General features: G+C 42.4%; 1 protein-coding gene across 2 annotated transcripts in view; it reads right to left on the bottom strand.

Moving 5' to 3' along the window:
- Positions 1–18434, bottom strand: part of NIPAL3 (NIPA like domain containing 3) — a 49633-nt gene that overhangs the window by 25158 nt on the left and 6041 nt on the right. The window contains exons 2-3 of one of the 2 annotated variants that reach the window (XM_055397501.2): positions 2645–2713; positions 703–874 (exon numbers count right to left, since the gene is read on the bottom strand). In XM_055397501.2, coding sequence (XP_055253476.1) covers positions 703–874; positions 2645–2713 — 241 coding nt within the window. Of the gene's footprint in view, positions 1–702; positions 875–2579; positions 2714–18434 lie in introns of those variants that run through there. The other variant, XM_055397503.2, reaches the window with a different exon arrangement.

Genomic DNA, 18434 nt, shown 5'->3' with positions numbered 1-18434 from the left:
CAAAAAAAGAATTTTTTCTAATTCTATTTTATTTGTGACCTCATGAGCAATCAAAACTCCTTTGTCTTCTAGATAGTTTAAACGTTCTGAAACACTGGTTCAGTGATTACACAAATTACAGAAAAAATGGCAGATGAGAAAGCTGATGATGTTTTTAAAATGATACCGGTTGCTGTAAAAAGATCAGCGAATAAGCTGAATATGCATTTCTTACAGGGGCTTCTCTGCTGGCTCAGACGGTGTGAGATATCTGAATTCTACGAAAGCTTAGCTTATTATCACGGTGTTAGGATGAACAGGTCAAGGTTAATCTTTCTTCTGCAGTAGAAATAAAAAGCAACTCTGATAAACGTTCTGAATCTTAAACAGATTCGGGAGGCAAGCAGCCTGTGTGCATCCCGGCCCTGCTCCTCACTAGCTGTGCGATTTGAGAAAAGTAGCTTCACCACTCTGTGCCTCAGTTTCCTTATCTGTAAAGTGAGAATAATAACAGTGTCTCCCTCGAAAGGCTGCCAGGAGAATCAGTATCTGTAAAGTGCTTAGAGTAGGGGCTGCTGTGTACGAAGCCCTTTGGAAGTATTAGGTTTTATTAGCAAAGCAAAAGCTGGCTTGTTGAACAGGTCTCTTTGATCCTGGCGGTGACACTGATCACAGAGGTGGGCTGAGTCCCAGGGGAGGGGTGGGGCGGGAGCTGGGTCTTACCTATCACAGAGACAGCGCTGAGGGGCACGATCAGAGAGAGGGGAGCAAAGGCGTAGGAGGCAAACACGCCCAGCTCGCCCAGGAGCATCAGCAACAGGCCCAGCCACCATGTCTTGGTCTTGAAATAGGCCCGAGGGTCCTTGGAGCCTGCGAGGCGGATGTGGCAGTACTTCTAGAAGTCCAAGAAAGAACACGATTCGTCCAGATCTCTGGGGAAAAGATGCTACAGCACACGAACCCTAAATCCACATCCCCCCACTCTTAAAAATAACTTGGGGGAGATTGTCAGGTTTTTCTGAGTCCTCCCTCAGAGAAGAGTTAACACTGGCGCTCTTAAATCTTAGATTGACCTTCTGAGACAAAAGCTCTCAAACTGGCTGCAAGACTTTACCTTCTCCGGGAAGCTTTGAAAAAATACATGTGTCTGGGCCTCATCCTCAGAGGGGAGGTGTGTGCAAGGACTGGAAATGTGCATTTCTGATGCACATCACAGGCAATGCACAGTCTGGGGTGAGAGCCATGACTTATGGACCCTCACTTTAGCCTGGCCCTTGGGGTTGACCCTCTAACTGCAAGGCTCAGGAGTCCCCGTGTTCAGGGTGCCCACCTGGATACATGCCTTTCTGGAGAAATGCCCACAGCTCTGCTGGGCAGATCTGCGCATGTTAGTGGATCTTCCCCTCCCTTGGGTGAACACTTTGCCCAAGCAGGGACAGTATTCCTGGTTCTGGAACTGTGAACTCGGGACACAGACCCTGAGGCAGTGACTAAGGAAAGCCCAAAAGGCATGCTGACTCAGAGGGTCAAGTCTGCCACGTGGGTTGGATCATGGTGCGGGGTTGCATAGAAGCAGATATGGAAGCAGAGGAGCTGGTCTGCAGGGGGAAGACAGGGAGCCAGATGAGGAGCCAAGAGGCCGTGCAGCCTCAGAAACACACATGTGTGCACATGTAGAAGCAGAGTGTCCATGTGCCTGCTCTAGAGAGGCAGAGCAGCTCGCCTGCTGAAGCCGGGGGCAGCGTGAAGGAAAAAGAATGAGTCAATGTGCTGTATTTGTCTGGCTTGCAGGTGTCCAGCCTTTTTTTTTTCTTTAAGTTGTGGCATGTGGAACCTTTAGTTGTAACATGTGGGGTCTAGTTCCCCGACCAGGGACTGAACCTGGGCCCCCTGCATTGGGAGCATGGTGTCTTAGCCACTGGACCCCCAGGGAGGTCTCAGGTGTCAAGTCTTAGGCTGGGCTTCCCAGAAGCAGTCCTTGAAACAAGGGCTAGGAAGCAGGGCATAGATTTGGGAGGTGATTCCAGGAAGCAAAATCAGGGAGGCAGAAAGCGAGACAGGCTAGGGAAGAAGGTCATCGAAGGGTACACTAGAGGGTGAGTTAGTGCTTAAGGCAACTGGGGCTCAGTTCCACTGAGGACCCTTTAAGAGACCCTGTGAATGCTCCTCAGAACCATCCAACCCAAGGATGGGGGGCTGGGGGTATTTATCCACCGACTCCCAACCTCCACTGGTTGAAGGCTGCCCCGGGGCATTAACAGCCACCACCAGCACCCAACACGCACAGCTGGCTGTCTCACTGCACCTGCAGCCAAGGGGGTCATTCCCACGGTGTTCTGAGCTCACTCCAAACCACACCTGCCTGGGATCTCGACTAGGCCGAGGGCATGTGGGGCAGGGGGTCCACAGCAGTTGCTCCAGGGCACTCCCCACCCCACCCAGAGACTTCTAAAACAGACAGCATTGTCTTCATAGTTGAGGGGTGATGGGGGATGAAACAGGGGCATAGAACCAAGAGAGTATCCTAGAACAACCCACCAAGTATTGTCCCAGCCCCGGGATGGGGCAGGCAACATCCCACTGGGAGGAGGCAGACGCACCTGCACTGGATACCCCGGCTCCGGCCACATCTCTGCACCAGGCAGTGCTGGTGATGGGAACATACCTGGAGATTCAGCGCAATGCTGACCACAAGGTGCCCGAAAATTGCCAAGAGAGCGCCGATCAAGTTTTCCTGTAAGGAAAGTCCACAGAAGCAGACATGAATGAGCTGGGCCTAAGCCAAGGGGCCCCAGGACACAAACCATTCAAACAGTTAGAAACCAACTGTTGCTGTTCCAAAACAAAATCAGAAAAACAACCTTCATCACAAAAGCACACCTTCCCAGACCCTCTACTGAAAATTTTCTGCCGAGTTTAATCTGACTGCCTTGCTAGTTTAGAGAACATGGCCTGGAACTGGACACTACCAGAAAGCACCAACTTTTGCCCACTGGCCCCAAGGATCTGATAAAGCCCAAGTCTGCTCTCCCAGTCCCCTTAATATATTGACTTGGCATAGGCTGGCACAGAAGTCAGAATTTACAAGAAAAACACAGGCAGGGATACATTTGCCATCTAATCAATGGAATCTTCCTCTTCCCAGAGGGGTCTCAATGAAACTCTTTTAACTGGCAGAGTTGCTGAGGACAGTTTTAATTATTTAATTTATAAAAATTTAATTTATGTCACCTTAAGAATGAGGTTCAGATTTGTTAGCATGACACTAAAAAAAAAACTTTATACAGTGATAACTAAATATATATTCACTACAGAATAATTAGGAAATATAAATGAAAAGAACAATAATGCAAGAAGATTAAAAAAAATCATAGATGGTTACTGCAAATGTTTTGGTTTTTGTAAAAAAAATTTTCTGTCCATAAATTTAGATGTCAATAGAAATGTTAATATATCTTATAGAAATAAGATGATAATTTGTTTTATAACCTGGTCCTTTACCTAAGGTATTATAAATGCACTCCCCAATGTGTGTGTGTGCTAAGTCACTTCAGTTGTGTCCAACTCTTTGCGACCCCATGAATTGTGACCTGTCAGGCTCCTCTGTCCATGGGATTCTCCAAGCAAGAATACTTGAGAGGGTTGCCATTTCCTCCTCCACGGGATCTTCCAGGGATCGAACCCCCATCTCTTATGTTTCCTGTGTTAGCAGGTGGGTTCTTTACCACTAGCACCTGCAAAGCCCCTGATTCTATGAGTCTGACTATTTAAGATACCCCATATAAGTAGAATCATGCAGTATCTGCTTTTCTGTAACTGGCTTATTGCCTCAGTCAATTTGGCCGCTGTAACAAATACGACAGACTGAGTGGCCATTATTCCTCATAGATCTGGAGGCCAAGAGGTCCAGGGTTAAGGTGCTGGGTGATCCTGTGAAAGCCCTTTTCCTGGCTTGCAGATGGACACTTTCTTGCTATGTCCTCACATGGTAGAGAAACAGAACTCTGTCTTGTCTCTCTTATAATGGCACTAATCCCATTTATAGACACCCCATTCTCGTAATTGCCTCCCAAAGTCCCCATCTCCAAATACCATCACGATGGGAATTATGACTTCCACAAATGAATTATGGTGGAAGAACAAGAGGCACATTCAGTCTAGCACTTACTTCACTTTGTATAATGTCCTCAAGGTTAACCCATGTGGTGGCATATTACAGGATTTCCCTCTTTTTTTAAGGCTGGGCAATATTCTATTGTGGGCTCCCCTGCTGACTCAGTAAAGAATCTGTCTGTCAGTGCAGGAAATGTGGGTTTGATCCCCGGGTCAGGAAGATCCCCTGGAGGACAAAATGGCAACCCACTCCAGTATTCTTGCCTGAGAAATCCCATGGACAGAGGAGTCTGGTGGGCTACAGTCCATGGAGTTGCAAAGAGTCAGATACGACTTAGCAGCTAAACAACAACATTCCAGATTCCGTTGCAGTATACGCCACATTTACCTTCTTCATTTATCAATAGACATTTGGGTTGCTCCCACAGCTTGACTGCGGCCAACAGCGCTGCACTCAACAACAGCGCACCAATATCTCTCTGAAGTATTGATTTCAGTTCTTCTGGATCCCGTCCAGATTTTTGACCCATAGAATTGTAAGCAGTAAAATGGTTGTTGTTTTTAGCTACTAAGGTTGTTTGTTATACAGCACCAGCTAACTGATGAGCTTCCTTGGTGGACCAAGGCTGCTTAACAATCCAACAGTTTTAGGCTGGGACTCAAGATGTGCCTCTATTCCAGATGTTTACAAGTGGGTGGTTTTGATCTTCCATTGATCTGAGTATAGATCACTCTACTGTTTGGTGGTTTCCACTTTTTTGCTCAGTTAAGGTATTTTAATGTCTTCCCATCTTAATGTCTGGCTCTAAAAGCCTTTTAAAGCCATTCTATGAACCCGGAATATCTTAAATTAACTTGTCACTACCTTTTTTATTGAGAAAAAATTAAAAAACCATAAAAGTCAGCATTTTGACCTTTTCAAAATGTTTTGTTTTTAGTATATTCACAATGTTGTTACAAGTAATGTCATTGAAAACGGTGTAATAAAAGAACTCCAGGGACTTCCCTTCCAGAAAAACCATGAATGAACTTGTAAACACTGTCTGAATCAATTGTTATAGAACTCTGGAGTCTAGTTAAAAACTTATAACAAGCAGGGGAAGGCCTGGTGAAGAAAGAAACATTTGCTTCATGGGCAGAGAGCACTGTGGCATTTTAAATCACGTGCCAACCATCCCTTAAACTACAGACCCACGGTCGTCATGAGGACAGAGGGAGCAATAAGGGCTTTATTTTCTAGAAATTGTGGCTGTGGATTCTGACCTGTCTGGCACAAAGGCTTGCCTTTGTTGTGCCTGACTTGGAGGCGTTCCAGGGTTGGTGGGAAGCTTCCAGGATGCTATTGCCAAAAGCACTTAAAGGCACAAGTACTGGATGCAGCAGCCTGGGGTAAGGGATAATCCAGGATGAACAACAGACGGAAGGAAGAGACTGGGCAGGAAGAGGCCAGGAAGGAAGACACAGGGGGACGAGGTGGGTCAGGAGGCTTTTAAAAGCTCCCAAGGATCCTGGGGAATCAAGAAGCCCATTCACACACCCAGGGCTGGATGTGTGCTCCAAAAACACTTGACAAGATGCTAAGCCTTCACCTCTGGTAGCCTTCAGGCAGAGGAGAAGCAGCAAGAATTCAGAGTTGTAAACAGAATGGTAAACCTTGGAGCAGTGCCCCAGCAGAGCCAGTCTGCAAAGCCTGGGAGAGTTTTGTCTTGTTTGGTTTTTGCTCTAGGCTCAAGGAACTCTACTGAAACCAAACTGACCACCAAGCTAACAGACACAGACTTGGGTGAGCCACACACAACAGAAAATACAGATTTTACCAAACAAAGTTGAGAAAAATCACTAACCAAGCAAACAATAACAAATCACAACAAACAGCAACAACAAACAGGGGGTGCCGGGGTGGGGTGGATCTGATTTCCAGAGTTGTCACATAATCTTTTGTTTGGTCACCCTGCACAGCCTGTGGGATATTAGTTCCCTGACCAGGGATTGAACCTGGGCACTCAGTAGTGAAAGCACCAAGTGCCTAACCATTGGACCTCTAGGCAAAGTTGCCACATAACCTCGAACATGTCCAGTTTTCATCAAACTGTGCCATACTGATAACTAAACCCAGAACATTTCCATCAACCCACAAAGAAATCCCAAACCCATTAGCATTTATTCCCCATTTCCCCTCCCCTCATTTCCTGGAAACCACTAGTCTACTAGCTGTCTCTATGGATTTGCCTATTTTGGACATAAATGGAACCTTACCATATGTGGTCTTTCGTGACTGGCTTCTTTCACCTAGAATAATGTTTTTAGGGTTCATATAAAAAAATCAGCACTTCATTCCTGCTTATGATCAAGTAATATTCCACTATATGGACATACCACATTTTGTTTTTCTGTTCTTCAATTACATTTGAATTATTTCTAATTTTTGTCTATCATGATAGTTGTTATGAACATTTGTGTACATTACATGTGTGTGTGTATATATGTATATATAAGTGTGTGTGTGTGCGCTTTCAATTTTCTTGGGATTATTCTAGTAGGAGTGGGATTGCTCAGTCATATAGTAACTCTATCTTTTACTTTTGAGGAACTTCCAAGTTGTTTTCTATAGTGGTTATACCAATCTACATTCCCACCAAACAAGGGTTCTAATTTCCCTACATCATTGCCAACACTAGCTATTTTCCTCTAAAAAAAAAATTATGATAGCCATACCAAAGAGTATGAAATGGTATCTAATTGGTTTTGACTGGTATCTAATGGTTTTGATTTGCATGGCAAGCCACTCCAGTACTCTTGCCTAGAAAATCCCATGGATGGAGGAGCCTGGTAGGCTGCAGTCTGTGGGGTTGCTAAGGGTCGGACACGACTGAGCGACTTCACTTTCACACATTGGAGAAGGAAATGGCAGCCCACTCCAGTGTTCTTGCCTGGAGAATCCCAGGGATGGGGGAGTCTGGTGGGCTTCCGTCTGTGGGGTCACACAGAGTCAAACACGACTGAAGTGACTTAGCAGCAGCAGCAGCAATGACTTATGATGTTGAGTATCTTTTCAGCTATATATTGCCATTATCTTCTTTGGAGAATTGTTTATTCAAATCTTGGCCTATTTTTTAAAAATTTACATGTAATAAAATGGACTATTAATCATCTTAAAATACATAATTCAGTAGCATTTCGTACATTTTCGATGTTGTGCAACCCTTTGCCTACTTTTAAATTTTTATTATTGAGTTGTAAGATTTCTTTGTATATTTGTTAAAAGATTTTTATTATTTTTATTATCTTTTTACCATTGAGTTGTAAGATTTCTTTATATCAGTTCAGTTCAATCGCTCAATAGTGTCTGATTCTTTGCGACCCCATGGACTGCAGCACACCAGGCTTCCCTGTCCATCACGAACTCCCAGAGCTTAGTCAAACTCATGTTCATCGAGTTGGTGGTGCTATCCAACAAGCTCATCCTCTGTCGTCCCCTTCTCCTCCTGCCTTCAATCATTTCCAGCATCAGGGTCTTTTCCAACGAGTCAGTTCTTCTCATCAGGTGGCCAAAGTATTGGAGTTTCAGCTTCAGCATCAGTCCTTCCAATGAATATTCAGGACTGATTTCCTTTAGGATGGACTGGTTGGATCTCCTTGCAATCCAAGGTACTCTCAAGAACCTTTTCCAACACCATAGTTCAAAAGTGTCAATTCTTCAGCGCTCAGCTTTCTTTACAAGATACTAAACCTTTGTCAGATGTATGATTTCCAAATATTTTCTCCTATTCTATGGGCCAAAGCTTTATCTTCTTGACAGTGTGCTTTGACAAACACAAGTTTTTAATATTGATTGTTTAATTTTTTCTTCTGCTGCTATGTGGTTTTTGGCATAATTTTTAAAAACACTGTCCAATACAAGGTCACGAAAATTTATACCTATGTTTCTTTCCAAGACTCTTTCTTTCCAAAAACTCTTTCCAAGAATATTTAGGTCTTTGGTCCATTTTGAATTAATTTTTTTAACATGATATGAGGAAGGAGTCCAACTTCATCTTCTTACATGTGGATATCCAGTTGACCCTACATCATCTGTTTGAAAAAACTACATTATTTTCCTGTTGAGTAGTCTTAGCACCTTTGTCAACTATCAGTTGGCCACAGATGTACTGGTTTATTTCTGGTCTCTGTATTATAGTCCATTGATATGCATATCTATCCTTATGCCAATAACACATTGATTGCTGTAGCTTTGTAATTTTTTAAATCAAGAAGTGTGAGTCTTCCAACTTTGTTCTTCTTTATCCAAGACTGTTTGGCTAGTTGGAGTCCCTGGTATTTCCATAGGGTTGTAGGATCAGCTGGTCTCTAATTCCTCTTTCTTCATTTTCACATATTTGTGAGTTTCCCTGTTTGCTGCTGTGAATTTCCTTCTGTTATTGATTTCTTATTTCATTACACTGTGATCAGAGGACATGCTTTGTATCAGTGGTCCCTAACCCTTTTGGAGCTAGGGACCACTTCTGTAGAAGAGAATTTTTCCAAGGATGGGGGCAGAGGAGAGAAGTGGTTCAGATGGTGATACAAGTGATGGGAATGATGGGGAAATGGGGAGCAGCAGATGAAGCTTTGCTTGCTTGCCCTTGCCCACCTCCTGCTGTGGGGCCTGGTTCCTAACAGGACATGGACAGGTACCAGTTCACCGACAAGAGGTTGGGGACCCTTGCTTTATATGACTTCAGTCTTTTATTTGACATTCGTTTTGTAGCTTAACATATGCTCTATCCCAGAGACTGTTCCATGTACATTTTAGAAGAATGTGTATTTTACTACTGTTGAGTAGAGTGTTCTATAGATGCCTCTTTGCTCTAATTGGTTTATGGTATTGTTCAAGTTTTCTATTTCCTTGCTGATCTTCTGTCCAGTTGTTCTATCCATTATTAAAAACGTGGTATTGAAGTGTCCAACTATTACTGTTGAACTATTTCTTCCTTCAATTCTGTCAATTTTTCCTTCATATATTTTAACACTCTGTTAGTTAGTTAGTTCAGTCGCTCAGTCGTGTCCGACTCTTTGCAACCCCATGAACCGCAGCACGTCAGGCCTCCGTGTCCATCACCAACTCCCGGAGTTCACCCAAACTCATGTCCATCAAGTCGGTGATGCCATCCAGCCATCTCATTCTCCATCGTCCCCTTCTCTTCCTGACCCCAATCCCTCCCAGCATCAGAGTCTTTTCCAGTGAGTCAACTCTTCACATGAGGTGGCCAAAGTATCGGAGTTTCAGCTTTAGTGTTAGGTGCATATATTTTACAACTGCTATATCTTCCTATGGATTGACTTTTTCATCATTATATAATGTCCTTCTTAGTCTCTCATAACAATTTCTGTCTTAAAGTCTATTTTGTCCAGTGTTAATATACCCACTCAAGCTCTCTTCTTGAGAATTACAATGGTTACAATGAATGGAATATCTTTTCCCATCTTTTTAACCATCAACCTATTTGTGTCTTTAAATCTAAACGACATCTTATAGATAGGATGTATTTGGGTCATATTTTTAAAAAAATCATTTCTGCCAATAGAGTTTAATCCATTTACGTTTAATATAATTACTGATAAGAAGGACTTCTGCCATTTCATTATTATTCCCCCTGTATGTCTTATGTCTCTTTTTATTTCTCAATTTCTCCCCTACTGCCTTCTTTCATGTCAAATAGATATATTTTCTAGAGCACCATTTTCATTCCCTTTTACTATGTATTTCTGAGTTGTCTTCCAAGTGATTATAGTAGTGATTATAATTACCATCTTAATTTCAGTAGTATACAAAACCTTGCTCCTATATAGCATCTCTTCCTTCTCCCCTTATGTTGCAAATTTCTTCATTATCTTTTGCATTTCTTTCATTTAAAAAGATATTGCATTGGATTCTCCATATCTCACTTATCTTTGCTGATACTCAATTTATGTTTCCTGAATAAATGGCCTAATCTGAGCACAAATAAATGGAAATAATGGAAGAATGTGATACATGCCATAAAAGAAGGGGTAGAATTTTAAAGGAGGAACTTATTCTGGTCACAAGGAAGTATTTGGCTCAATGTCATGAGGCAGATGCAGTGGAAGTCCATAATCAAAATCCAGGGTCTTGGATTTTCACATGGCTGAGTTCTTTTCAAATGGCTGGCCAGCTCTTCTACTAGAGATAGCTCAGTCTTTGTAAACTGACAGACCAGACTTGTTTAGATTAGAAATGATAATGATGATGACAAACAACATTTATTGAGCATTTACTACATGCCAAATACTGTTTTAAGTACTTTATACATCTTAACTCATTTAATCCTCATAATAACTACATAGGTAGGTACTGTTATTTAATTTTACAGTAAACAACAAACTGTGGAAAATTTAAAGAGATGGGAATACCAGACCATCTGACCTGTCTCCTGAGACATTTGTATGAAAATCAAGAAGCAACAGTTAGAACTGGACATGGGAACAACAGACTGGTTCCAAATTGGGAAAGGAGTACATCAAGGCTGTATAATGCCACCCTGCTTATTTAATTTATACGCAGAGTACATCATGAGAAATGCTGGGCTGGATGAAGCATGAGCTGGAATCAAGATTGCCAGGAGAAATATCAATAACCTCAGATATGCAGGTGACACCACCCTTATGGCAGAAAGCGAAGAAGAACTAAATATCCTCTTGAAAGTGAAAGAGGAGAGTGAAAAAATTGGCTTAAAACTCAACATTCAGAAAACTAAGATCATGGCATCTGGTCCCATCACTTCATGGCAGATAGATGGGGAGACAATAGAAACAGTGACAGACTTTATTTTGGGGGGGCTCCAAAATCACTGCAAATGGTGACTGCAGCCATGAAATTAAAAAACGCTTGCTCCTTGGAAGAAAAGTTATGACCAACCTAGACAGCATATTAAAAAGCAGAGACATTACTTTGCCAACAAAGATCAGCCTAGTCAAAACTATGGTTTTTCCAGTAGTCATGTATAGATGTGAGAGCCAGACTATAAAGAAAGCTGAGCAGTGAAGAATTGATGTTTTTAAACTGTGGTATTGGAGAAGACTCTTGAGAGTCCCTTGGACTGCAAGGAGATCCAATCAGTCCATCCTAAAGGAGATCAGTCCTGAGTGTTCATTGGAAGGACTGATGCTGAAGCTGAAATTCCAATACTTTGGCCACCTGATGCGAAGAACTGACTCATTAGAAAATACCCTGATGCTGGCAAAGATTGAAGGCAGGAGGCGAAGGGGACAACAGAGGATGAGACGGTTGGACGGCATCACCAACTCAATGGATATGAGTTTGAGCAAGCTCCAGGAGTTGGTGCTTACAGGGAGGCCTGGCGTGCTGCAGTCCATGGGGTCACAAACAGCCAGACACGACTGAGCGACTGAGCTGAAGGAAACTGAGCACGAGGGTGTGAGGTAGCTGGTAGGTTGATGAAGCAGAACTGGAACCTGGCAAGTCTGACCTTAGCGCCCATGCTCTTAACTGTCACGTCAAGCTGTGTAATACACAAAGCTCTGGGACAATGCCTGACACAGGACAGATGTTTGGTAATTAGCAGCTATTATCAAGGACTGGAAAATTGGTTCTTGACTCAAAGGCTCCTAATCTAGTGCAGAATACAGACACTTTACAGAGAAGGGAAGAATAGCACTCCAGACACTTATTCACTTAATCAGTGCCTAGTGTATGCCAGGCACTGACTGTCAGTGTGCCGTGCACTGTCCCTGTCCTCGGGTCATACACATTAAACACCTGATTATTAGTAATCACACTTCAGTTAGAGCTACCTAGAGAAGCACAGAGGCCTGATTCAGTGTGTGAGAGACACAGGATTAAGCAAAGTCAGGGAAGCCCCTCTGAAGAACAGTTTCACAAGGAGATCTGAAGATGCAGACTGGTGGTGGTGAGGTGAAGAAAGACATTCTGCATCCTGTGGGAAGCCCGTATGGTGGGAATGATCAAGGCACCTTTGAGGGCTGGAAAGGTGATGTGCAGGGATACGATCCAGGGGGAAATGGGCTCAAAGGCACCGAGACGTAAAAGGGGACGTGCGTGTGTGAGTCTGAGGACCAGTGAGGGTTTCTATGTAGCTGGGGCTGTCTTCTAGCAAAGACAGAAGAGAATTGAGTGTAGAGGGATAAGGCTTAAGGGGTGGGCTGGCCGGATTGGGAGGGGGCTTTCCTATCTCATACAGTTTGGTTTGGGGCTTGGAGATAATAGGGAGACTCTGGGTCATTACGACTGCTTCTAAGAGAGAAATCAGGATGGCGAGGTTTAGAAGCCCATACCCTTCAGCCTGGGGGCCCTAGAGGCCTTCTTTTACAAAGGTTTTGCTGATACTGATCATTGTAAGGGATTCAGTTACCAGATCCCCATTTCCATCCAGGTTTTTGGCTGGCTTCCTATAGCCTCCCCTTCTCACTTTTCTCAATAGCTTCTTCCCAGTTTATCAAAGAAAGGCCCGTCTCTCACTCACGTAGAATCTTATGCTGGTACACTGCCCCAAGTTGTAAAACCACTAAGAAACCCAGGGGAATTCTGAAATTTTGTTTCCTGGGAGATTTCTTTAGTGATAAATGCCAATTCTTGGAATTGTTTTCTCTTCCTCTCTCATATATATTTCTGTGAAGGTATGACAGACATTAGAATAGGATACTCTGGCCCTGTTAGGATATTCTGAAATCAGAGAGTCTGATTTAACTGATGTTTGGACAATAAAGACTAGTTCTATTAATTAGGTTACACCCACAGTTCTAAGTTTTGACCAAAAAATATATTCAGGCAAAGTATAAAGTATTTATAATTAAAATACCTGTACAAGACGCTGATGCTGGGAGGGATTGGGGGCAGGAGGAGAAGGGGACAACAGAGAATAAGATGGCTGGATGGCATCACCGACTCGATGGACATGAGTTTGAGTGAACTCCGGGAGTTGGTGATGGACAGGGAGGCCTGGCGTGCTGTGATTCATGGGATTGCAGAGAGTCAGACATGACTGAGCGACTGAGCTGAACTGAACTGAACAAATATTTAAAACAAATATTTGAATTACATTCTATAGTTTAAACATATATTGTTGTTCAGTCACTAAGTTGTGTCCAACTCTTTGTGATCCCATGGACTGTTGCCTGCCAGGCTCCTCTGTCCATGGGTTTCTCCAGGCAAGAATACCGAAGTGGGTTGCCATTTCCTTCTCCAGGGAATCTTGCCAGACCAGGGATTGAACCTGTATCTCCTGCATCAGCAGGTGAATTCTTTACCACTGAGACACTAGAGAAGCCCATATAGTTAAAATACATGTGTGAATACAGGTTTTACAATACAGTAAGGGCAAAGGTACAGTTAAATTTATAATATTTCAATTTCCCCAATCTTTTCTGAATAGATCAGGTTAATGCAAGGTGACCTAAGTGAAAAAAGTTACTGGCATATTGATGGTGCTTTTTTGGTAAACTTCATGGAAACTGTAAAAGCAAAAACAAATCCCTTTTTAAATTAAGTGTGCCTAGTATGTTGTTGTGAACACATATGAATGAGGCCCTACACACATTGTTAGCTGATAGGTCAATAAAAATAGTTTATCACTACCTGATTTTTAGCACAAAACTTGGAAGGAGCTGAAAGAATTCAGTGATTCACTACACTTCTTCCATTCTGGGCATGTACAGAAGCTCTTCCAGCTATAATAAGCAAAGCTTGCAACAGAATGGATGCTAAATTCTATCCTATTCTACCAGTTAGTAATATGCATCTTAAATATTGAAAATAAAGTCCTATTTTTCTCACTCAGATATATTTTTCTAAACAATATTATTTTTTGCTCAAAAATGATGATAAAATTTATACTGCATTAATCAACTGCTTTTATTCAATTATATAAAGAATTCCTTATTGAATCAAAACCTATAAACCTTATGTCAAAGGAAAAATTTTTAAACAAAATTTGGTTACATACGCTACACTTTAGAGAAGTATGATAGGTATTTCCATAAAAATTTTAAGTGTTAAAAGACAGACACATGTAAACAAAGAACAAAGAGTATTTTTGCTCACCACCCAATTCTACAAGGATTAGGCTGCAATCTGCTGCAGTTGCTGATCAACATTAAGAAAACAACAGGATGCTCTGTGTTTGGACAAACAGGCCCCTTAGAGAGTTAAATGCATATCTCAGGAAAAAAATTAATGAACCCAGATTCTTGAATCTTCCCACACATTAAAAAAAAAAAAAGTACTAAAATCATTGAGATTTTTTTGGGACTAGAAGTAATCTTTTACCCAGATGTATATTTTACTGCATGTGTTTCCTCGTAAAAAATCACAAGAAAACTGGTTATTCCCCCTACCTCTTCAGAACAGCTTTCTCAGAGCTGCTGAGAAGCTGTCTCCAGGGCTATAGTTCTCAGTAAGGTCACTGAATAAAACTTAGACTCACAACTCTTGCGTTGTGAATTTTTAAGTCAACACACATTTTTGGGATAATATTCTGTGGGGGAAATGGAACTCAGGGAGGAAAAGGAAAGATAAAATTTCCAACTGTTAAAGAAGGGTTTTTTCAGAAGACTGATGGTAGGTTATCAAGTGGTCTTTATATTTTGGGGGCTTTAGTTAAGCGTATATAAGAGTTTAAAAAAAAACAATGAATTTAAATGCACCAGGAACTATATGCTTTGCAGATATTTAAACTTGTACTGAAAAGTTTTAAGTTTTAGATGTCTACTAAAAGAAAGTGTGGGAAAATACACTGTTCCCTTGGAGGGTCAAGTTTGAGGATCTCAAAGGAAGTCCTTCACCCTGTGTTTGCCTCTTAGGATTGAAAGCAAGAACCTCAGCTTCATAACAGGCAAAGACCTTGGGGCCAGACAGGTACCCTAATAACTCAGTTCACCTATGCTAATGAGCAAATTGTTATAAACTTGCAGTAATTTTTCAGGAACTGTCTTGGGCAGGTAGGAGGCTGGTTCCTGCTCTAATAACACCTCAACGCTGCTTTATCTAAACCTTAGTGGGAAACAGGAGACGTGAAACAGGCTCCAGGAATTGTGCAGAAACTGAGACCTAAGTGGCGCTGTTCAGAGGGCAGGTGTGGGCCACACACTTGCAGGTTCAGGGTAGGCAGGATGGTGGGATCTGCTTCACTGAGCCTCAGTTCCTCTCTGTTCTGCTGGGTGGGAGGACGGTGCCCCTCTGCCAGAGCTGGTGCAGAAACTTCTTGAGATTGTTTAGAAGAAACACTTAACACAGCAACTTAGAATTAGGGTGAACCATATGAAATGGCTGATATCCAACCAGTTTTGACCTACAAAGGTGGAAGATTTTATCAGTTCAGTATCAGTTCAATCGCTCATTTGTGTCCGACTCTGAGACCCCAGGAACCGCAGCACGCCAGGCCTCCCTGTCCATCACCAACTCCTGGAGTTTACCCAAACACATGTCCATTGAGTCGGTGATGCCATCTAGCCATCTGATCCTCTGTTGTCCCCTTCTCCTCCTGCCCTCAATCTTTCCCAGCATCAGGATCTTTTCAAAAGAGTCAGCTCTTCCCATCAGGTGGCCAAAATATTGGAGTTTCAGCTTCAACATCAGCCCTACCAATGAACACCCAGGACTGATCTCCTTTAGGATGGACTGGTTGGATCTCCTTGCAGTCCAAGGGACTCTCAAGAGTCTTTTCCAACACCACAGTTCAAAAGCATCAATTCTTCGGCAATCAGCTTTCTTCACAGTCCAACTCTCACAACCATACATGACCACAGGAAAAACCATAGCCTTGACTAGACGGACCTTTGTTGGCAAAGTAATGTCTCTGCCTTTTAATATGCTGTCTAGGTTGGTCATAGCTTTTCTTCCAAGGAGTAAGTGTCTTTTAATTTCATGGCTGCAATCAGCATCTGCAGTGATTTTGGAGCCCCCCAAAATAAAGTCAGCCACTGTTTCCACTGTTTCCCCATCTATTTGCCATGAAGTGATAGGACCGGATGCCACGATCTTAGTTTTCTGAATGTTGAGCTTTAAGACAACGTTTTCACTCTCCTCTTTCACTGTCATCAAGAGACTCTTTAGTTCTTCTTCACTTTCTGCCATAAGGGTGGTGTCATCAGCATATCTGAGATTATTGATATTTCTCCCAGCAATCTTGATTCCAGCTTGTGCTTCCTCCAGCCCAGCGTTTCTCATGATGTACTCTGCACATAAGTTAAATAAGCAGGGTGACAATATACAACCTGACGTACTCCTTTTCCTATTTGGAACCAGTCTGTTGTTCTATGTCCAGTTCTAACTGTCGCTTCCTGACCTGCACACAGGTTTCTCAAGAGGCAGGTCAGGTGGTCTGGTATTCCCATCTCTTTCAGAATGTTCCACAGTTTATACGGTTTGACCTGTAACTGGTAGTCACTATATTGTTTTTACCAGGGAGACCAGGCCGTCCTCTGACAAGACTAAGTCTACATGGCTGTTGGAGAATGTGCTGTGAAATGTGACACAAAATGGAGTCATTTAAGTCAAGGGGTTTTAAAACAGGGCTGAGAGCCCATGAAGGAGATGCACCTTACATACATCCTCATGGGATGGAACCATGACCTTCTGAACCAGGCCAAGCCACAAATGATCCAAGACCGTGCAAGCCCACATGCAACTTGTCACAGTAACGACTCCCTCACCCCAACTCCCGCTTCTAGTGATGGCCTTAGAGCTCAATCATGCTTAGCCACAACGAGCTTCTATCTCCAACTCCAATGAAAATCCCTTGTAACACAAGCCTCCCTTCACCTTTAAAAGTCCTTGACTTTTACTGTTTGAATTGATACTTGAATTTGTGTGCCCTGGACTGCGGTTTTTGAATTCCAAATGAACTCTTTTTGCTTGACTGTTTCTCCCTCGGTTTATTTAGGTTGACAGTGTTGTTAACAACTTGCAAGGGGCAGTAAAGAGATGAAGAGGGGACATAAGCAGCTGTGGCCAAACAGACAAGTCAGTGCTGTTTCAGGGAGGAGGCTGTGGAGGTGTGAAACCTGGAAATGAACACTGTGAAACTAACAAGGATAATTGGAGAAGGAAATGGCAACCCACTCCAGTGTTCTTGCCTGGAGAATCCCAGGGACGGGGAAGGCTGGTGGGCTGCTGTCTGTGGGGTCGCACAGAGTTGGACACGACTGAAGCGACTTAGTAGCAGCAACAAGGATAAACCAATCTAAACATCAAAATCAAGGTTAAAAGGTTACTATACTAATGAAGGCTGGCTTAATTTCCAAAATATACAAACATCTCCTATAACTCAATTAACAAAAACCCCAGACAACCCAATCAAAAAATGAGAAGAAGATCTAAACCTACATTTCTCCAAAGAAGACGTAACAATATGATGGCCAACAGGCACATGAAGAGATGCTCAGTGTCACTAATTATCAGATAAATGCAAATCAAAACTATAACAAGGTATCACCTCACACCAATCAGAACTGCCATCATTAAACAGTCTACAAATAACAAATGCTGGAAAGGATGTGGAGAAAAGGAAACCCTCCTACATTGTTGGTGGGAATGTAAATGTAGTCACTATGGAAAAAAGCATGGAGGTTCCTTAAAAAACTAAAAACAGAGTTATCATATGACCAAAGCAATCCCATTCGTGGGCATGTATCTGGATAAAACTCTAATCTGAAGAGAAACATGCACCCAATGTTCACTGTACCACTATCTCCAATAGCCGAGACACGGAAACACCCCGAGTGTCCATCAACAGAAGACGGGATAAAGACATGGTATCAAAGATATGGAGTACTGCTCAGCCATAAAAAAGAACCAAACGATGCCATCTGCAGCAATGTGGATGCAGCTAGAGATTACCACACTAAGTGAAGTAACTTAGAAAGAAAAAGAAATATTACCGTGTGATATCACTTATATGTGGAATTTAAAATATGACACAAATGACCTTATCCACAAAACAGGAACAGACATAGAAGACAGACCTGTGGTTGCCAACAGCAGGGGGTAGGGCTGGTGTGGCAGAGGGATGGGCTGGGAGTTTGGACTTGGAGTTTGCAATTAGCAGAGGCGAGCTATTTTATATGGAATGGATAAACAAGGAACTACTGTATAGCACAGAAAACTATATTCAATATCCTGTGATACCACAGTAGAAAAGAATAATGAAAAAGAATGTGTCTATATACTGACTATAATTATATATGTATATACATATATTTATACATATAAATATATATATATGTATAACTGAACCACTTTGCTGTACAGTAGAAATTAATGCAACATTGCAATTCAACTATATTTCAATAAAATAAATTTAAAATAA

The sequence above is a fragment of the Moschus berezovskii genome, chromosome 2, assembly GCF_049115385.1.
Source record: "Moschus berezovskii isolate FMDL1 chromosome 2, NW_MosBer_1.0, whole genome shotgun sequence".
NCBI classification, from domain to species: Eukaryota; Metazoa; Chordata; class Mammalia; order Artiodactyla; family Moschidae; genus Moschus; species Moschus berezovskii.
Note: the sequence above shows the minus strand (reverse complement) of the source record. Positions and strands in the feature narration are given on the sequence as shown.